Raw genomic sequence first — 21,131 nt, forward strand, 5'->3', positions numbered from 1 at the left:
CTTTCCTTGCTTTTGTTCTCATTACCCTTACCCCTTATCACTGCACCTGCAGAGCACTCTGATTCCCTTTCTGACTTGTCCTTCAGCGGACAGTACAATAACTATTCTCCCCGGCTTGGTCATCTGACATAAATATGTGACCTTGTCTTTGCTGCAAAAATACATGTTTACTTGCTGACCCCACAAAAACGTGGGCTTTCATTGCTGTTTCATTGCGTAAAATGGAAGTGAATGTCCAAGATAGCCACACATCGGTAATGCTTCAGGAATCCAGGAGAACATTTGACTACACCAGTCCCCGTCCTGATCCTGTGTAACATGGGCAACTGGGCCTTTCAATTCATTAATATGATCTTCTATTAATTTATACATTTATTTCATTTGTTATACTCGGCAAGGACCCGGAGGTATCACAGCGCTAGATTACATATTCAATGGAACGGGAACGATCTTCCAAGTCAAAAGAAGACATCCCCTCAACAGCGTTACACCCCAAATTATGCTTCAAAAACAGATAATCGATAGCTGCCCTATTCTGCAAAATAGCGTTCCTAAAATGTTTGTCATCTAACAAAAGCTCAGTCAACGTCTGCGAAGTCTCATTAAGCCCTTTAATTACCAACCAAGCTAATTTAATAATCAATTTATATCCCACAGCTGCCAGTCCCCAAATCCCGACTAAGGAAATAGCTAACACTAACACTTCAGTCTCAGATAACAGATGACATCGGAATTACAATTAGGAGATAGGGCGGTATAAGAGGCGGATCGAGTAGATCGCCGAACAGCAGGGCGTAAAGGAAATAGCATCAAGCCAAGTCGTGTTAAAGCACAAGGACCACCCGAAATATTAGCAGGAATATATGAATAGGTTCGGTTCCCACAGGAGAATAACCAACCTGCAGGAAGTTTCACATGGCTCAGGTGGCTGGCTGTCAAAACAGTAAAATTACACCACATATTATTTGAAACATCAATACAAACAAAAGTCGATTGAGCGCATAGACGCTGCTCAAAATCTGTTCTTTTCCCATCTTGGTGCAAGGTCAGTTGTTGACATTTGCCAACAAAGTTCGGATCACAAGTCATTTGATAACAGACAACAGCAGGAGCAATATTGTGAGTAATAATGCTTGTCATATTTCTCCATTTGCGGTCTGTTTTAGCACAGGATTTACAGTATTCATACACTGAAAAAGAACTTCGTACATCAGAGTTCTCAATCAAGGAATCCTTATGCAAGACTCTGAATAAATTCTGTAACACCGGGACAGGCGTCGGTATTGCCACGAGGCAAGTGGAAACCAAAGTCGCGGAGTCATGCACATCCAACATACAGAAATGCAAGACGTTCAGCACTCGTCGAGCCAGATAGACCCATATGTTTTAGGTTTTGTCCTCATCGATTCCTCAAGGCACTGCGGTATTGACAGGCGTGTCAGTTTTTATCCAAATCCCTTACTCCATCGGCAGAATGGAGACATTTGCCACTTCCTCCAGCATGTCCCTGGACCCTCTGAAAGACAATCCACCGTGCCTCACACAGGCACTCGGCATATACAGGATCTATAATCAAAAGTCAAAAACAAGATATCAGCGGAGTACATCATTCACGTGAATAACATTTGTCAGCTGCAACATGAATCCATCTCTTTTTCCCAGGTTCCATCACAAGCACCACTTTATCTTCCCCTGCAGCAATCACATCTGCCAGAACGGGCAAACCATTAGGTTTTTCGACACATACTTTTGTACCCGGAACCATCAAATCTGATGAGCCAAAACCCTTGTACCCACAAATAGTTAATACTGTGGGTGGTTCTCCTTTTCTCACCATGCACTGCTTTACAGGCACCAATATCAATTGGGCCACTCGATCTCCCTTATGTATAGGCAACATATTTTCACTGCTGTTTATCAGAATAACCTTTAATTTCTCCCTGATAATTGGCATCCACAATACCTCCTAACACTTAAATGCCTTTCAGTGCTAGTCCAGATCTAGGGGCAATCAATCCCATATGTTCAGACAGAATTTTCACCCTGATTCCCATATCAATCGGCACAATACCTCTGGGCTCTAGTCTGATTTCTACCCGTGCATGCAAATCCACCGCAGCTGACTCAGGAGTGGCACAATAAGGTGCTAACGCTCCAGGAGACATTTCCCAATACAACAGAGTTTTCAGAGCTTTGTGGGTTCTAAATTGTAAGGCTGGCATTAATATACGCATCAATAGAGTCTCACTGTTCGCAATGGGATGGTTATTAAGCATCTGAACGGCATCTAATACACGTTCATGCCACCCTTTCAATGTACCCTCATCAGTCTTATGCAGTTGTGCTTTCAGCAAACCATTCATTCTCTCAATTAGCCCTGAAGCCTCAGGGTGATAAGGGACATGAAAGATCCATTCAATCCCTTTTTCCTGACAGTGGTCTAAAACCAACTTTCTCTTAAAGTGGGACCCATTGTCACTTTGAATTTGCAAGGGAATACCATAGTACACAGCCACTTGATCTAATAATTTAATGATCTAATAATTTAATCGTGTTCAATTGGGGGGCTCTTTTGCATGGCAATACCATTAAGTAACCAGAATATGTGTCCACAATGGTACACGCATATTGACATCCTATGCTAATGGGCGTGGGACCGATATAATTGATCTGCCAAATCTGTCCAGGCAATTTTCCCCGTTTCAATGTGCCATGAATTATATGTGGAATAGACCGTTGCTTCAGATGTTGGCACATGGGAGATTGTAAGAGTATTGTTTTCACAATCTCTAATGGAATGCCGATTCCCCTGTCTTGTGCCCACCTGATAGTAGCCTCTCTGCGAGATGTCCACTCTTCTGGTGTGCCCATTTAGCAATACCTTCCAAATCATCTTCCACAGCCCTCGCATCCATGGTCAAACTTTTTGCATATTCGTCTGCAACAGAATTGAACCATTGTTCTAATTAATCTGTTGCCCAATGTGTGCCTACGTGATACACAGTTACTGTAGTATGTATTAGCATCTCAGCAATGTCTTGCCACAATTCTTTCCCCCATATCTCTTTAGCATGAATCTTACATCCATTCTTCTGCCAAGTAGGCAGCCACACCACCAACCCATTCGCAACAGACCATGAGTCTGTATAAATGTAAAAGCTTCCGGGCGTCTCCTGTTTCAAAGCCTGATACATGGCATACAATTCCGCGAATTGGCTACTCCTCCCTTTGCCAGAGGTAGTTAACACCTTTTTCAATTTGGGATTGTACGCTACAGCCTTCCAGTGTCGCTCAACTCCCACATATTGTCATGATCTCTGCTTCCAAAAGGTCAGGGTTTTCCCAACTCCCTTGGAAGCAGATCCATAACCCAGGTTCCGAGTGCCAACCAGTCCCAATTGGGACCTTTTGGACCCAGTCCTGGCGCCAGTGGCACCAGGCTCATAAATATGCCCAGTCCCAGCGCTGGAAGCGCCGGGCTCATAATGCTTGGGTGGACTTACCTGCAGCAGACCATGCTGCTTACTTGCCTGCCAGTTGAGCCTCTGATCCTCTTCTGTTTGGAACTACTTTTCCTGTTGGGTGGGGCAGGAGCCACTCCCTAGATTCAGAACACTGGAACTCTTCTGGAAAGCAGGAACTCTTTTCTTACCTAGGCGTGGCTGTGGAAGGAGACACCTAAGCACTACAGGAGGCTATTTAAACCACACCCGATGGATGAATCTTGCTTTGCGTTATTCTGCATCCTCTGCAGCAGAACGCTCATCGTGTCTTCTGCATCTGATCCTGGGCCTAAGGAAAAAGGCTTACCACCCTGAATCCAGTCTTCAGCAACACCTATAAAGACAAGAAAGAACAGGTTAGCATTACGGTCTTCAGTGACAGCTCTTCACTTACCTGGTCCATCGGCTGTCACCAACGCCTCGCGCTGCATTCCGGCATCTGAAAGACAAAGGCTTACCTACTCTTCGTGCGCTCCGGAGGTCTTCACACTGCATTCCGGCATCTGAAAGACAAAAGCTTACCAACTCTTCGCACGCTCCGGAGGCCTTCGGCGCTGCATCCCGCATCTGAAAGACAAAACAAGGTGCGTTTAAAGACATTGGGGAACTTTAATACTCGCGTGCCATTACTCCTTTCCACATCTAACCCAGTGGGTATTCCGGCACCCTGCAGCCACTCCGAACTTGTACCTGCAAAATAAAAAGACAGTTAGAGCGCATCGTGAAGCAGGCAACAAGCGCTTACTTACGTGCTTCCAGGCGCTTCTATTCATCACACGGGCTCCATCTTCAACTCACTTCAGCCCGTCATCCGCCATCGCCGGAACCCTGCAAAACAAGAAACATCATTACTAAAGACTTTAAAGACATTAGAATTACTCGAAATTTACCGTTCGTGCAGTAAACGACGGACAGCAGTCCTCTGAAGTCAAGAGGCCTGCTCCCCTTATCCAGTGAAGAAACTGGTTACAGCACCCTGCCCCGAGGCAGATGGAGAGCACGGCGTTCACTTACCTAAGGTGAGAGCGTTAACCTTTGGGGTTCTACAGGAGAAGAGAAAGGGAAGAAGAGAGAGACATTCAATAACCCAGTTCCTTAATCCCATATTTTCTATCTGCAGACATCTTACCCTTCAAGTCAGACATACAGTGCACAGAGGTCCAGCCCAAAGAGCCAGCCGTGTGTTACACATCACCTTTGAAGATACGGTATACGCCCAGTCAAGACCGGCGCCTCTACGGGAATCAGGTGAGCGTTACACATATTAGGCTGAGCCATCAGTAAACCATGCGTGTTCAACTTGTTCACTCGATAGCTATCCATATGGGATCCCCCATTTCACGGAAGAGTCATCCATCGTCGCTTTCCCCTCGGGTTCCAAATCTAATAACGGAACCCCTGCCACTTGTTCATGTAATTTGGCTACTCCACCCTTCCCTGTCTTGGCACAATCTTGAATGTACCATTTCCATTTGATACTAGCCTCTTGTGCATGCCCAATTCGATGTGTTTTAGGGCAGCTCAGTACCCATTGCATGATTGGTATTTTTCCGGACAGATCAATAAATCATGACCCACCGTCATTTGTTCTGTATCCACAAGTGCCCAATAACAGGCTAACAATTGCTTTCCAAACAGAGTATACCTGTCACCAGCTTCAGGCAACTTCTGACTACAAAACTCTAATGGCACCTGCTTCCTGTCCTGTTTATGCCACAAACTCTAGTTGGCATATGCATTTTGTACGGATACATTTAGTTCCACCTCCCCGTCCCACAACGACCATAAATCAAGTACTTTCTGAATGGTGTCTTTGGCAAATTGAAACACCCTATCATGCTCTTGACCCCATTCGAAATTGAATTTCTTACATGTTACTTTGTAAAGGGGCTCCAAAATCTGCCCCAAGTTTGGTATATGTTGTCTCCAGAATCTGATCAGCCCAATACATTGTTTGGCTTGTTTTTTAGTCCTCGGAGTTGAAAACTCTAGGATCTTTTGTTTGACTTTGGGCACCATTTCGCGATGTGCACTATGCCACTGAATTCCCAGAAAAATCACGGTCTCTGCCGTAACCTTGGGTGATTTCCCACCTTTCCTTCAGTAAACCATCCATAATAAGATCTAGGTTCACTCGCACACTATGGTCATCTTTCCCTTGGATCAATATGTCGTCAATGTAATGTACGATCCGCACATCTGGCTTACACAGAATTTTGTCCAGATGTTCTGCCACCAGCCGGTGACAGATTGTTGGACTATGCATATAACCCATTGGTAAACATTTGAACGTATACTGCCTCCCATTCCAGGAAAATGCAAACTGCTCCTGACATTCATCAGCAATTGGAACGGTGAAGAAGGCATTAGCCAAGTCTAACACTGCATAACCTTTTCCCTCGAATTTCTGTAAATGTTCATTCAAAGTTGCGGTGTCAGGGACTGCCGATATTAGCGGAGGAGTATGCTTATTCAACTCGCGATAATCAACAGTCATCATGTGGCTTCCATCCGGCTTCTTAACAGGCCAGATAACCTTGTTTCAAGCTTTGGTCACGGGACGCAACACACCGGCTTCCCACATACCCTTTAATGGTTTCCAAAATCTTCTTTTGCCCCCCGAGAATTCAATAGTGTTTCATGGACATTCTTTTAGTGGCTATCAGAACCTGCACCGGGGGCATCATCAATTGTCCCATTACCACAGGGTTGCAAGTGAATGCACTGACCCCAAATTTATAAAGTTTACCTCCCAATCCGAGTGTTAATCCTTCTAAAATGTGAAATCCAATAATGTATTCAGGGATCGGGACAACTAATACTTGATGAGTGTCGCTTTTCAAACTTTTATGTCTATTTTTGTTTGAACGGCAGGGTCTCTTTGCCCCCTAACCCTGTGATTGTGAAATATCGTACCTTAAACCTTGAGGGATTTCCATGTATCAATGAGGCCTCTGCCCCGGTATCAATTAAGGCGTTGACCTCCTGTATGTTTCCTGACTACCAAAATAATTTTACTTTCACGTGAGGCCGTTTGTCTACCTTAATTTGGGCAGTTGTTACCAGAGTTTGACCATCATCCTATTTGTATTTTGAGTGTGTGTTTTTAGATTCCATCTCCACCATCGCACTCACCATTTTCCTCAAATCAGCATAAGTCGGCTGAGATTGCGGGGACATAACAGGTGACTCATATCCCTTCTCATGAGGTGGTGCAAAAGAACCCTCCTCCCTCTTGGGTTCATGTACTTCTTGCCGTTTCACCTGTTTATAATGCTCTTTCCCATCCAAACCCCGCTTTTTATATAGTTGATACATTTCCGGTGTCTCAATCCAATGAACATCTTCCCGTTGCACCCCATCTTTTAGCAGGGCAAGAAACATATCCTTTCTAGATACGCGAGAATCTCAGCTGTCAAACCTCTTCCCGGGAGTGCATCTTTCACTTCGCCCCTCCCTCTCTCGTTCTCGAGGTCGTTCCTCTGTCTTTTCCCATTCCCCTAGATCAGCCAATTGCCTAATAGCGTCCACCACCTCGTCTGTTACTTTACCAGTCATTCCCACCAATAAGCTCATTATAACATTCTTATATGCCGGGAGGGGCAGTTCCAATAATGGTGTTTCTGGCTGAAACAGTTAACGCTACTAACCCCATATGCTCGGAATCTAAATGGATTGCCTCTTTCATGGCATGTTCCCTCCAGGATTATTGGGATTATGACCCATCTTTCTACGTATCACAGGTTGAACAATTACCTCTTTACGGCCAGATTCCGATTTGGGTAGCACCTCTAACTCAGAACCACTCTCAGTACTAGTACTATCGAATACATCTCCATCCCAATGATCGGGATCCCAATCCACCCCTACGTTAGCAATCACGGCTGCTACTTTACGGGAATTCACTCCCCCCTCATTTCTTTCTGTATTTATAACAAGCAACCCTCACAGCAGCTCGCTCAGCTACCGCTTGATATTTGTCTGCTTTATCATGATACAATTTCATCTGGAGCTGCTGCATCAACGCAAGTTGTTTTTCAGCGGCCAGCTCTTTTTCCAATTTTAGGACATTTGTCTGTAATTTCACATTCTGCTGATGTATTTTTCGAAAGGCATGTAACAAGATCCAGCCCCTCCTATCTAGAGATGAACATTCATTACCCTTTCCACCAGCACATGTTGTAGACAACCCACCACTTCAGCCGGACTCGCCTCTCTTATGCTAGTGTCCCATTCTTCGCTTAAACCCGCACCACATGCCCAAGTCTGTGCGACCTTGTCACACAGACTCTTAGTCCATCCCAGAATAGTCACCTCAGGACAGCCTGCGCCTGCGGAGGTTTCTTTTTTCCTAAATAGGGAACTCATTTTACCCAATGGATATTTCACATCCCTATCATTGATACCTCACCACACACTATTCACTTTCCAAACTATTGCCTCTCTGAGTCCAATATCTTTTGTTTATATCAAATTGGCAGGGATCTTTGGCATCAAAGTCAGCACAAAGACCCTGCTCACAGCGCCAATTGTTTTGCTTTATCTTGGCCACTTGGGGAGACCTCGTGCTTAATCAGTTATTGGACTCAGGTAGGCAAAGAATTACACATAATACGTTGATGATGATGATAATTTAAATGGCTCGTTGTAGGCCGTTTATTCACTCATAACATACATGAAGAAGTAAAAAAAAACACATAGGCCCTCATTACGACCCTGGCGGAAAGGGGTTTACGCCGGCGTAAAGCATGGCGTACCTTTCCGCCTGACTACGAGTTCCCGTAGCGCCATGGTGATTTTTACGCCTGCTTTTTGCAGGCGGAAAAATCCATGGCGCTACGGGACTTGTTGTTAATTACGCCACCGTAATTTACGGTGGCGTAATTAACGCCTTCCCCACTCCCATTATACCCTATGGGGCAAAAATGGGAATGGGGAAGGGTAAATGGGGATTGGGGACTTACCGCCCCGCCAAGGTCGGAATGGGGCGGTAAGTCCGCCAACCCCCATGGCGGAGTTGGCAGCTTTGCGCCATGGACCATGGTGCAAATTGCACCATGGTTCTCCGCCAGGGTCGTAATGAGGGCCATAGTCAGTTATACATAAATATAGAAAAAGCACATCACCATTAGGATGGTAGCAGAAGACACCTTCATCTCGGCCACCACGACACTGCTTAGTCCAACAGCAGGTAGGCAAAGAGATCACTCGTACTAACAGGGTCTGGAACGGAGCGCCCTCCCTCTCAGTGAGAGTTCATTACCCAGGATCCAAATTCTAACTGCTTTCCCAAAGGAAAACCTCTTCTCTATATGGGGCTACTTTCGATCCACGCCCCTCATTGGTTGCCATGCTGCCCTCGGCCGAAGAGCAGACAATAAGCATGAGGGGCAAAGAGTGGAATATTCCAGCTAAAAGCAGAAAAAAACCCAGCTTCTCTGCTTGCTTTCGTTCCCATTACCCCTTATCACTGCACCTGCAGAGCGCTCCGACTCCCTTTCTGGCTTGTCCTTCGGCGGACAATACAACAACTATTCTCCCTGGCTTGGTCATCTGACATAAATATGTGACCTTGTCTTCACTGAAAAAATACATTTTTACTTGCTGAGCCCACGAAAATGTAGGCTTTCATTGCTGTTTCATTGCGGAAAATGGAAGTGAATGTCCAAGATGGCCACGCATCAGCGCCTTGTTTTTTGGCTCGTTTTCGCACAACGCTTAGATGGAAGCTCCAGGTACCTAAAAGAATTCCTGAATGCTTGTACTGTGCGGTTCGCTGTTTGACCCCAGCAGTATGTGCTCCGGCGTGCTAAGCTGGGTTATATGGTGAGCCATATGATGGGCAAGGCCTTGGGACAAGGATGTATGTGATCTGCCCACTAACGTTTTGCCCGCAGTGAAACTGCTCAGGCGCACGTTTTGACCGTTCATTGAAAACGGGGACCCGAGCAATTTTTGTCCCCCACCTCCATTGTTAAGAGTGCGGGGGACAAAATTAATGAGTTGCGGGCTTTGGCTTCAGAGCCCTATACTGTATTTCATACGGACAAGGTCATTCTGAGAACCCACCCTTGCTCCTACGTTCCGTCCCCTTAACTCCATCCTGTATGGGCGTCCCTCGTGCCCCCGGGACCATGTGCTCCCTCAACCCCGCCCACCGGCGCCACACCCCAGTCTACTTTTCGGCATCAACCTCACAAGCGCTCGTGGTTGAGTCCTATGACACGTAGTTCCAGGCTTAATACCAGGCGTTTTTACCTATTTTCATAACTCTTTTAGTCTTACTAACTTAAAATAATTCTTACAGGAAATCGTCCATGGGTGCCCCACCCATCCCCGGCACATGTCGACTGCGGCAGGCTTCAACAGGTGCCCGTCTTGCGGTTAGTTTCCCACATTGGATCTGCATGCCCCCTGCCTCTCGTGTCTTGGCGACGACCACGGATAGGACGGCTGATCGGTGTGCGACGCGCTTACTCCCCAGTGCCTACAGAATCGGCTGGCACGGCGGAGTGAGCTGCTTGCTCGGTCTCCACCAGACCATGTAAAGGAGTACGTGAGAAGGAAAACCAAGAAGGCAAGTCTATTATTTTCAAAAGCACCCCACAAGGGCGACTCCATCCCAGTGAAGCCCACCAGCAGGAGGGGCCAATCAGGCTCTGTTACAGGCGAGAAGGGTACTGAGGCTAAGGTAGCTACCGTCCTAATGTCTGAGGGATCTAAAGATCATACAGGACTCTTCGCCAAGTAGCCAAGCAACTTAAATACTGGGACACGTCCCGAGGCGCATTGCTCTATTACCAGGCCTAGGTCTGAGGGGGCATCTATACGCAGTGCAGATAGCACTACCAGCTTCATGGGCGATGGCCAACAGCCTACCAGGCCTACGCCTGAGTTGCAGGGAGGGACCAAGCCTATGCATCCAAGCAAACAAGCCGAACCCAAGTCCAGTACAACCACGAAAGCACGTGGAGCAGGGCTGGACAAAATGGCGGCCGACCCGAACAAAATGGCCCCCAGACAAGAAGTGCGCCAAACTAGCGAATCCAAAGGCGTGAAACCACAGGCAGGGCGGAATGGTCTCAAGTATCCACTCCACAGGTCACATGGTGCACCACCTCTCCAACCACAGCGGGGCAAATGTGTTACAGGGAGGCTTCTCACATACACGACAGGCACAGCGGGGGCAGACAAATATACATGACTCCGCCTATGCATGTGCCGGTGCAGGAACACACTAAGCCAGCCTGTGAGGGGTCCTTCGTCGATATGTTCCTGACAGTCATGCAGTCCACACAAATGGGAAGCATTCTTAAAGGTATCATCCAGGACATGATCCCTACTATGCTCCCCCTGTAGCCAGCGCCATTGCAGCCACAGGCTCAAAACAGAAGCGCATCGCTCCCACAACCTACTCCGCCACGGACCATGCCGGTTGGCACAGCATTGCCTCTACCTCCAATCGCCATTCCTCTTTCTGGTAGCACACTGCCAGCAAACCCCACAGACCCTCCAGACACTGGGGATCAACAGAGATCAACAGGTCACAGACGAAATAGAGCAAGACACGCCTTCCTCAGCGAGAGCGTTTCACAACAGGATTGCCGGCCTGGCTGAGTACCTGGGTATTCCCCAGCCGCAGAAGGAGCAGCCGGAAGCAGGGGCAGAGGTACTCACCATCCGTGCCATCTACTAGATCCGGTATATTACTGCAGAAGGACGTGGAGACCCTGGCTAGAAAGGGATGGGCCAAGCCACACTCCAGACAACCAGTCAACAAAAAGCTTGATGCTTAGTATAGGCACCCTCAGCCTCTATCATTGGTCATAGCTGCAGTGTCCATGTATGCCAAACCCCAGGCATCGTCAGCCAACACATCCACATTTTCACTGTTGGGCAAAGAGGAGAAGGTCCTAGAGGTCTTCAGCAAAAAGGTGTACTCTAACGCTGGGCTTCACCTCAGGCAGGCCAATGCTGATGCCATTTTGGCCGCAGCAAATCAAAGGCTATGGCGGGAAATCGCCGACTTCCTCCCGGACCTGCCGTCCCACAAGCAAGCCTCATTTAATGCCGGATTGGCGGAGGCCAAGATAGTGGCACAAGACCTTATGGAAGCCACAGTCGCACACATTGATACGGCAGGTACAGACATATGTGTGCCAACAGACTTGAGACGGACGACCTGGTTTAGAGCCATCAGATTCAAGCCTGATGTCCAGGAAATAATTCTTGCTCTTCCATTTGAAGGAGTGACTTGTTTCACTCCACCAAAGACCAGGAGATGGACAAAAAGAAAAGCAGCTCTCAGACTGCCAAATCACTGGCCATTCTTACAAAGCCAGCAGCCAAAAGCTTTGAGCTGAGACATGCTCGAACAGATGGGGATCGAAAATTTCCAGGACAGCAGAACCACCAGGCAACAAGACCGATCTCCCAGTCAGCATTGGCGGAAACGACACAAATCATCCCATAAAGGATTCTTCCAGTCCCCCTCCCAAGCCCCAGCTTCTGAGGCAAAGAAACGATAACGGGTTGCTTCAGATCCACAGCACCCCAGTGGGGCAGCCAAGTTAGCATTCCTCAGTCAGTCTTGGCGGACTCTGTTTGTTGACCGTGAGTGGTATCGGTAGCCTCTCAGGGCTTCCGTCTTCCCATTCCCTGCCCCCACACCCCCATCCTCACCCCTTCCCCAGATCGGGACACCATCACTTCTAGCAAATATACGCTCACTTATAGCAATAGAGGCGGTGGAGGAGGTCCCAACCCTGCAACAAGGGTTGGGATTTTATTCTTGTATCTTCGTTATTCAAAAGAAGAACCAGACAGGCCTGCGAGTGGTCCTAGATCTATCCTCCTTAAACATGTACCTGCCCTTGCAATAGTTCAAAATGGTTAAGCCAGCTCTGATAGCGCAGTCGCTGTGTGGGGGAGAATGTGCGTGCTCGCTGGTGCTGAAGGACACTTTCTTACACGTCCCGATTTGGCAGCATAAATTTCATTCCTCAGATTTCATATCATGGGACTGCATTTTCAATACAAGGTATTACTGTTTGGCCTCAACTCAGCACCAAGGGTCTTCACGAGGCTCATGAATGCAGTGGGTGAGCTACTCAGGGCAGAGGGCCACCATGTATATCCATTCCTCGACGACTGGCTAGGCAGAGTGCAGTCGCCTGAGCAGGTCTGTAGCACAACCTGCAGATACAGTGGGACGGAATGTGGGCTTATGTATTCCCTCCGACCCCCCTCCTTCACAAGGTCATTTGTAAAATCTGAGAAGCTTGTCAACTGCGACTGATCCTAATAGCGCAGCAGTGGCCGGCCAGGCCTTGGTACTCGGACCTCCTGCAAATGTCGGATCAGCCTCCGGTTCCACTACCTACCGGCATGGACCCGCTCCTGATGCAGCAGGGATGAACGGCGGTTCACCCCACGGAGAGGTTAGCCCTAGTATCCTAATCCCTGAAGACATAACCCTATGGCGACTCAATCTGTCTCGGGACAATCTAGAAATCATCCAAGATTCCAGAAGCCATGCTGCGCACAGGCAATACAAAACCAATTGAACCAGATTCTGCTTCTGGGTCAAGGAGGCAGGAGTGGATCCCCGATCATGCACTCAGGACCAGGTGTTATCATTCTCAGCGCACCTAGCTAGGTCGGGGTCCAGGTAGACACACGTCGGATCTACCTGGCAGCCATTGGCGCCTACAGAAACACAGACAGGAATTCTTTCTCTACTTCCAGCCCAGTGGTGAAAAGACATCTGGTGGGACTGACAAAGATTTACCCGCATGTCAGGCTCCCCCACCCAGTCTGGGACTTCAATATAGTCCTCAGCACCCTTGTGCATAAACCTTTTGAGCCCATGATGGCCATAGATATCAAATTAGTCACAATAAAGACAGCGCTCCCATTGGGCCTCATTTCGGCACGCAGAATTAGCGAGATCCAGGCTCTAGTGGCTACAGAGCCATACACTGCATTCCATCAAGACAAGGTAGTGCTTCGCACTCATCCTTCCTTTCTCCCAAAGGGGTTCTCATCATTCCACCTCAAATAGGAGATCGTGCTTCCCACTTTCTTTGTTAATCCCAAAGACAAAGAGGAAAAAGTGCGTTGCTGTCTTGACGTCAGGAGAGCATTGAAATTCTCCCTGGATAGGAGCAAGGATTTCCACAAGTCTGACACCCCGTTTGTCACTTTTGGCGGGTCGAAACCAGGCGCACAGGTGTCAAAGGATTCAATAGCTAGATGGATGGTCTCTGCCATTCACGAAACATATAGGGTGCAGCGTAGGTAGTTTCCAAAAAACATACATGCTCACTCTGTCAGGGACAAGGCAACAGCGGTCGCTTACCAGAAACACATACCATGGCAAGCGATTAGCAGGGCGGCCACATGGGCCACCCCTTCTGCCTTCTACAAGCATTACTGCCTGAATGCCAGTGCGCATGCTGATGCGGCCTTCGACTGGGCTGTGCTCCAAAATGCATACTATCCACCTAGCCTAAACTTTGCCTAAACTTGACAACAATACTCCTCCCCAAGAATTCAATCGGTGGTAATCGCCCATAAAGGATGGAGGAAAAAGGACGGGACATAGGAGTCATAACAAGTTACTCACCGGAGTGACTTATGTTCTCCTAGTCCACAGTCCCCTTTCCTCCATACGCCCCACCATCCTTCCCCCTTAAATAAATAGCAGTGTCCATAACGTTTTAACACCGCCAACGCGGGGACTGAGGTGTGGCGCCAGTGGGCGGAGTCAAGGGAGCGCATACTCCTCGGGCTGCGCACCCGGGTGCAACTAAAGTTAAAGGGAAAGACAATTTTTTTCTGGTGAATAAGGTTCTGTTCACCTCCCTAGTGAGGGACGTCCATACAGGATGGAGGAAAGGGGACTATGGATTAGGAGTACGTTAGTCACTGCAGTGAGTAACTTGTAATTTATTCCTTCAGCAGGTATTATTGCATTTCCATATTGATCAGGAAATCATTCTAACACTTTTTTTGCTGCACTCATAGTCCGAAGTTGACAGTGTCCTACACTTTCTGGAAGTCTATAGAGCTCTCGGATTCTCTCTCAAGAGGCCTAGTTCCCTCAGGCCTTTGGATAAGCTATTTGTAAGATTTCTAGGGGCGCACTGAGGTGGGAAAGTTGCCAAAGCAACATTTACTAGGTGGATAGTATGCATTAAGCACTGCTTTAAATTGTGGAAGGACAATCCCCTGAAAGGGCTGCATGCTCACTTAACAATGCCTGGGCCTCTTCCTCTGTATTTTGCAAACAATATGTACTGGATATAGGGATGAAGCCCAGTTTAGGCAAGGCTTCCTTAGGAATATTTTGCCTCAGTTTAAGGTCCTACTACCAGGTAGAGCAATACTTGGTACTCTCCCTTAAGTATGGAGGAAAGGGGATGGGACTAAAGAGTACGGAAAAGTTACCGTAGTGACTAGTATACTCCTAGTCCATAGACCCCTTTACTCCATACGCACACCCTGCATACTAAAATGAGCAAGTCCTAGTCCCCTCACAGGGTGAAGGAACTGAGGAAAATGAGCATGGGGTGGAGGCTGAATGAGGAACTGTGCTTGTGCTCATGTTGTCCATGATCCGCATAAACATTTGAAAAGGAAGCATGTTCTGCTTTGCAAAGGCTTCAATCCCATCCGTGCACAGTGGGAAATCCCATACGTATTGAGGAAAGGGGGCCATGGACTAGAAGTACAGTACTTAATATGGTGAGTACATTTTCCTTTAAGTGACATAACCCTGTCAAAGGGATGTTTCTTGACCGAATGCAGTGGCTAAAATGAATGTCGTTAATTGTGCCACATCAAGATTATGATGCTTCTGGAACAGAGAGTAAGGAGTTGGAAATAACTATTTATTTCCTTCAAGAACATAGTTTGTACTCTGAAAATACTTGCTGCAAGGGAGTTCATAATTCAAATGTAAATATTGTAGCGATTGCAGTAATAGCAGCAATAGTTAAGCTGAAACACAGAGTACTTCGACTTGAGGTATTGTGATTGCCTGATCATCATTGGCTGTCTAGTCTCCTACCTTTATTTTTTTTTCTCAGAGGCTTAACTTGTGTTTCCTTCGAATATCTTGCAGGAATTCATCCGTGAGGGCTGCTTGTACAAACTCACCAAAAAGGGCTTACAACAAAGGATGTTCTTTCTGGTTAGTGTTACAAATTTCCATTCCAACATTATACACCTTCACACTTGCAAATGATGTATGCACATTTATGGACACTTTCTCTGTCACTTGCACTGTCTCTAAAGTGCACTTGTCTTCTATTTTAAATGTGGTTGTTTACCTGCATGGTCAATTAAAGTTGCATTGTCTGATTGTTCACTAAAATAATCCTAATTATGTGTACATCAGGTAATGCTGGATCCAACATTCCTGTGTTTGTTTTAAATCCCGACAAGTTAATTCTCCAGATGTTCTTTTCTATATATGTAGGGAGGTAGCAGAATAGAAATTAGGAATAGCAGGGATGTTCCTGATTTTGCCGCCTTTTGATGGAGCAAGGTCATTGCTGCACAGAATAGAGAGGAAGAAGGGTGTAGTTTAAAACCAAAACATCTGGTTGGCCTGAAATAGAAAAAACACAATTTGTTCATTTAACTGCACGTCCAAAATTTGAACCAATGGCTGTTTTGGTACAAAGTGATCCTTGCTTTGTTGCTGCTCATGCCTTGGTGTACCCTCTTGCCTGTGACTTTGTTGGCCAAACCCCATCCCTTCTGCTCTGGCAGGGTCAAAACACTGTAGCCACACTGCCGTACTCCCCGTCAGTCCTTCCCCTCCGCCCCACCTGGAAAATTGTGTGTTTGTCTGAATGTGTGCAAAAGTTTGTGAGGGTGTGCGGAAGCAGTGTGACCATGTTTGTCTTTGAGATTGCAATTGTTAATGAGTGCAAGTGTGTATGTGCTTGTGTGAGAGTGTAATGTGTGTGCAAGATTTTTGGATAGAAGAAGGGATGAAGGAGAAAGAGCTAGGCCCCAGTTGTGAAACCTGGAGCCAGCATGGACATGTCTTCATGCAGGCAAGCTGTCGACTTCAGGGTCAGCAGGCTACACAGGCAAAGTGAAGAAAAGAGACCAAGACTGTTAAGTCTTCGGTGTGGGCCGCACACCCTTAATACCCACTTTGGGTTCAATCATTTTAATAAATGTGTCAATAGATTTTCATTCCAGTATGGTTTTGTTGAGATCTTTTATTTTTTCTCAAGTTTTCCTTTGGTTTCAAATATCCACATTTTTAAATGTTAGAATTACACCTTCACCAATTAGGCTAATGCTGTATCTGAGGCAAACAACAAATCAACCCTATGTGGCTAATGCATTTCGGAATATTAGCCTTCTTCAGAGCCGGGTTATAGATTCTGACTAAATCATATGCACAAAAGATACATTGTATGTTGAAATAACCAAGTTAACAAAAAAACGTTAACAAAAAGTGTTAATGTAACACATTTGGTCCGTTTAAAATATACAGAGCGCCCACAGTTACAGACACACATTCAACAAATAAGTAAAAACATAAACAAAAGTATCTCATGAGTTCATTTGTTTCCAGTAACTCTTAATTTACATTTGTTATAACACCTATAAATCCTCAATATTTATTCTGCCCAGTGCAAATATTATTCAAAACCTTTGTGGTTGTGATTGTGTTATCACTATGTTTACCGTGTGTGTCAAACTATATCCATGTTCACTTTCTAACTTCTGACATTGCACATGCAGTGCGCCCAGTGCTGTTATAAGCTATATCCGTGCTGCCCTCAAAAAGTATCTTGTGACTGATTGTGAATTGCTCTCATGGCCGTGTGCACCATGCAATGGCCACTGACCGGTTTGCCGTTTTCATTCTCTACATGACGAGATTCTCAATGTCGTAATTTTCACTGTGAAATAGTAGGTAGAGATTTTATTAGCAAGACAATATATATTGAATCAAACTAAACTTAATGTTTTTTAAAGCGATCGCCGATCGCATTTCATTTGGATCGTCTTACCTTTCACGAGCGCTCGATCCTCCTTTCTCACGCGCGGTCAGCAAATGCTGGCTGCAGCTCGTAGCGTTGCTATGTCAACGCTTGGTACCAACATGGCCGCACGCAGCTGCGCGCGTCGGCCATCTTGGTGGGGGCAGATATGTGTCTTTGTTTACATCTTCAACTACTAGTGCATGTAACAGATTTCTGCTGTTTGTGATGTCTACAAGATGTTGAGTCAATTGTAAACTATAATGTATATAGCCTTAATGTGTAAAAAACGCAGAAAGCAACCGTGAACGTTTTTAGATGCACAAAATAATAATAAATAAACGAGGAAAATACAGATGAAAATAACAATATCAGTATGCTGTTGTTTGCACTTCCATACTGCTGATGTTTAAACATTTCGGTCAAATGTTACTTTAAATAGCTGTGCAAGTATAAGGCGCACCAAGATTACTGTTCACATCATCACATTCTAATTGTAAAAAGCAGTCAAGAACCCATTAAATCTCATTGTTATTATAAGAAGCAATTGAGATCAAACTCCTCATTGAGTCCTCTTGGGGACAGTGTCTCTAGCCGGTCTATCCAGTAAGCTGTCTTCTTTTTTTTCATATCCATATGGGAACCTTGTGCTTCCATAGTTTCCAGAACTTGAAACTTGACCTGTGAGGTATTATGTTTCTTTTCATTAAAGTGTTGAGTGACAGCTGAGTGTGTGTTGTGGTTGCGTATACATGACTTGTGCTCATTCATACAGGTTTTTATTTTTCTGCCTGTTTCTCCTACATAGTACTGCCCACATGGGCACCGTATACAGTAAATACAATTTTCTGTGTTGCAAGTGGCATAGCATCTAATTGTGATCTTCTCTCCAGTATATGGGTGGGGAACCAGTCCACCTTTAATGATGTTATTGCCTGTTCTCTTGGGTTTGTTCCTTTTCTTTGCTGTATCTCTGGTGTTGACTAACAGGTCTCTCAAGTTACTAGATCTTTGGTAAGCAAATGTAGGGACATCTGAGAAGAGGTTTTTTGTTCTTTCATCATTTTTCAGTATTGTCCAATGCTTATTAATGCATCTTTTAATTTGCATACTCTGTGATGAGAATTTCGACACATATACAAGGGTTGGTGATTGTTTTTTGTCTTTAGGTATAAGTGTGCTTTCTCTGGTTTTTGCAGCTACCTTGTCTTTTGCTGCTTGCAAATCTTCATTGGGATATCCCCATTCTTTCAGTTTTTCTCTCAATTTTCAAGCCCTTATTCACATTCTCGCTGGTCACTGATGATCCTTTTCAAACATAACATCTGTCCATAGGGTAGTTTCTTCAAGGTGTTCTGAGGGTGAAAACTCATACGGTGTAATAAGTTATTTCTGTCAGTTGGTTTAGTAAAGAGAGAAGTTGTAATCTGATGGTTGTGTACATTTACTTTAATGTCCAGGTAATGTATACCAGGAGTTCCAATTTCTGAAGTAAATTGAATGCGTGGATCTATGCTATTAATGTAGACCATGAATTCGTCAAGTGATTCTTTTGTTCCTCGCCAAACACAGGCAAAGTGGTCACCCGAGGGAAAGAAAGCATGAAGACCACTTGTCAGTGCTGGCACGTGCTCCAACTTTTCTAGTAACCGCATTTATCACAGCAGCTGCATGCTTTTGAACATTCGAGGCTACAGTAGCAGTTTGCATCCTGGATGGGCAGGGACAGCGGTTTGCTGGGGGACTCTCTTCAACTACTGTGGGATTACCTTTGGGCATATGCGTTCCTGCCAACCCCACTGATACAGAGTCATGCGCAAGATCAGGGAGGTGCAGGACCTTCGTATCAATCTAGTGGTACCTCAGTGGCCAGCCGTGGTCCGGTATTCGGATCTGGTGAGGCTGGTGGCACAGGGACCCATTACTCTTCCGATCACGGGTGCACCCGTCCTCATACAGCTGGGGGGCGCAGTGGTACACCCAGGTCTGGAGAATATAGCCCTAACTGAGTGGCTCTTGTGAACATGACAGTGCAGCATTTTCAGCTGTCGCAGGAGAATCTACAGATCATCCAGAAAACAAGGAGCAACTCCACCAGAAGTCAATGTAAGAGCCAGTGGACAGGGTTTTGTTTTTGGGCAAAGGATAAGGGGATAGACCCTATGGCTCGCTCCCTCAACCACGTTCGGTCTTTTTCAGTGCACCTTGCAAAATCAGGTGTGCAGGTGGGCACGTGCTGAAACCTATCTGGCAGCTATGGGGGCGTACAAGAACTTAGACACCATGTCATATTCCGTGTCCAACCCAGTGGGCAAGAGGTATCTCACAGGCCTAATGAGGCTAAACCCAACCCGTCAAGTGGCGGCACCCGGCATGGGTCTCAATTGTGGTATTAAACGTGCTAGCGTATAAACCGTTCAAGCCCATGACTGCAACAGACCTCAGACTAGTCACCATCAAAGCAGCGCTTCTAGTGGGGCTCACATCCGCTCGAAGGCTCTGTGAAATTCAGGACCTGGTGGCTTCAGAACCATACACCACGTTGCACAGGGATAAGGTGGTGCCGCGCAGCCATCCATCATTCTTACCAAAGGTGGTATTGTCGTTCCATTTAAACAAGGATATTGTTCTGCCTACGTTATTTGTCAATCCAAAATCAGATGTGGAGAAGGTACTGCATTGTCTAGATGGGAGGAGAATGATGAAGTTCTACCTCGACAGGACAAAGAAGTTTCGAAAGTCTGATGTGTTGTTCATCACCTTTGGTGGATCAAAGCCGGGCTATCAGGCCTCAAAAGCCTCCATAGTAAGATGGATGGTTGCGGCCATCTAGGAGGCCTTTAAATGCCAGAACAAGGAGTGCCCAGCGAACCTACATGCCCATTCATTAAGAGCCAAGGATACCACAGTGCCTTTCCAGAGGCATGTTCCTTGGCAGGTCGTTAGCAGGGCAGCTACATGGGCATCCCCATTCACCTTCTGCAAGTATTATTGTCTCTACAGCAGCACAAGGTCATAGGCGGCTAAAGAATCTATTTGCGTAGAACTATAGTCATCTCTCCTCCCTAAGGGGCTAATCATCAGTTGTTGTAATCGGCCATGCAGTATGGAGAAAAGGGGATGGGACGTAGGAATAATCACAAATTACTCACCACAGTAACTAACGTACTCCTAGTCCATAGTCCCCTTTCCTCCATACAACCTTCCATCCTCCCCCTTAAAAATGTTGTTAGTCAGTTGCTTAATTTCACCAACATGTTAAGGGGAACTGAGATGTGGCGCCGGAGGGCAGAGTCAGCTCCTGGTACCACTGCTTCACACGCATCTAAATTTAAAGTGGAAAGGCTTTTTTATGTGAAAAAGGATTCCGCTCACGTCCCTAGCGAGGGATGCCCCCATGTAGCATGGAGGAAAGGGGACTATGGACTAGGAGTTCATTAGTCACTACGGTGAGTAACTTGTAATTTTCTCATCATTTAGAGACATTTTTGTCTGTGAACATCCTGCCCTCAGCTATATGCTATAAGAGAAGTGAGGCTGGCTTCTGGGGAAATCTGCCTCTTTTTTGAAGGCTCAGGTAAGAGGCAAAATTTGAGCAGCAATGACTTCACAG

General features: G+C 46.2%; 1 protein-coding gene across 3 annotated transcripts in view; it reads left to right on the forward strand.

Annotated features, from left to right (window-relative positions):
* FARP2 (FERM, ARH/RhoGEF and pleckstrin domain protein 2) overlaps positions 1-21,131 on the forward strand; it is a 4,051,843-nt gene that overhangs the window by 3,204,206 nt on the left and 826,506 nt on the right. For all 3 annotated transcript variants that reach the window (XR_011276033.1, XM_069618112.1, XM_069618113.1), the window contains exon 20: positions 15,631-15,699. Coding sequence is in view for 2 of the 3 variants with exons in the window: in XM_069618112.1 (XP_069474213.1) it covers positions 15,631-15,699 (69 nt within the window). In the remaining variant the exon portion in view is untranslated. The remainder of the gene's footprint in view (positions 1-15,630; positions 15,700-21,131) is intronic.

Source organism: Ambystoma mexicanum, chromosome 10, assembly GCF_040938575.1.
Source record: "Ambystoma mexicanum isolate Mex_15411 chromosome 10, UKY_AmexF1_1, whole genome shotgun sequence".
NCBI lineage: Eukaryota > Metazoa > Chordata > Amphibia > Caudata > Ambystomatidae > Ambystoma > Ambystoma mexicanum.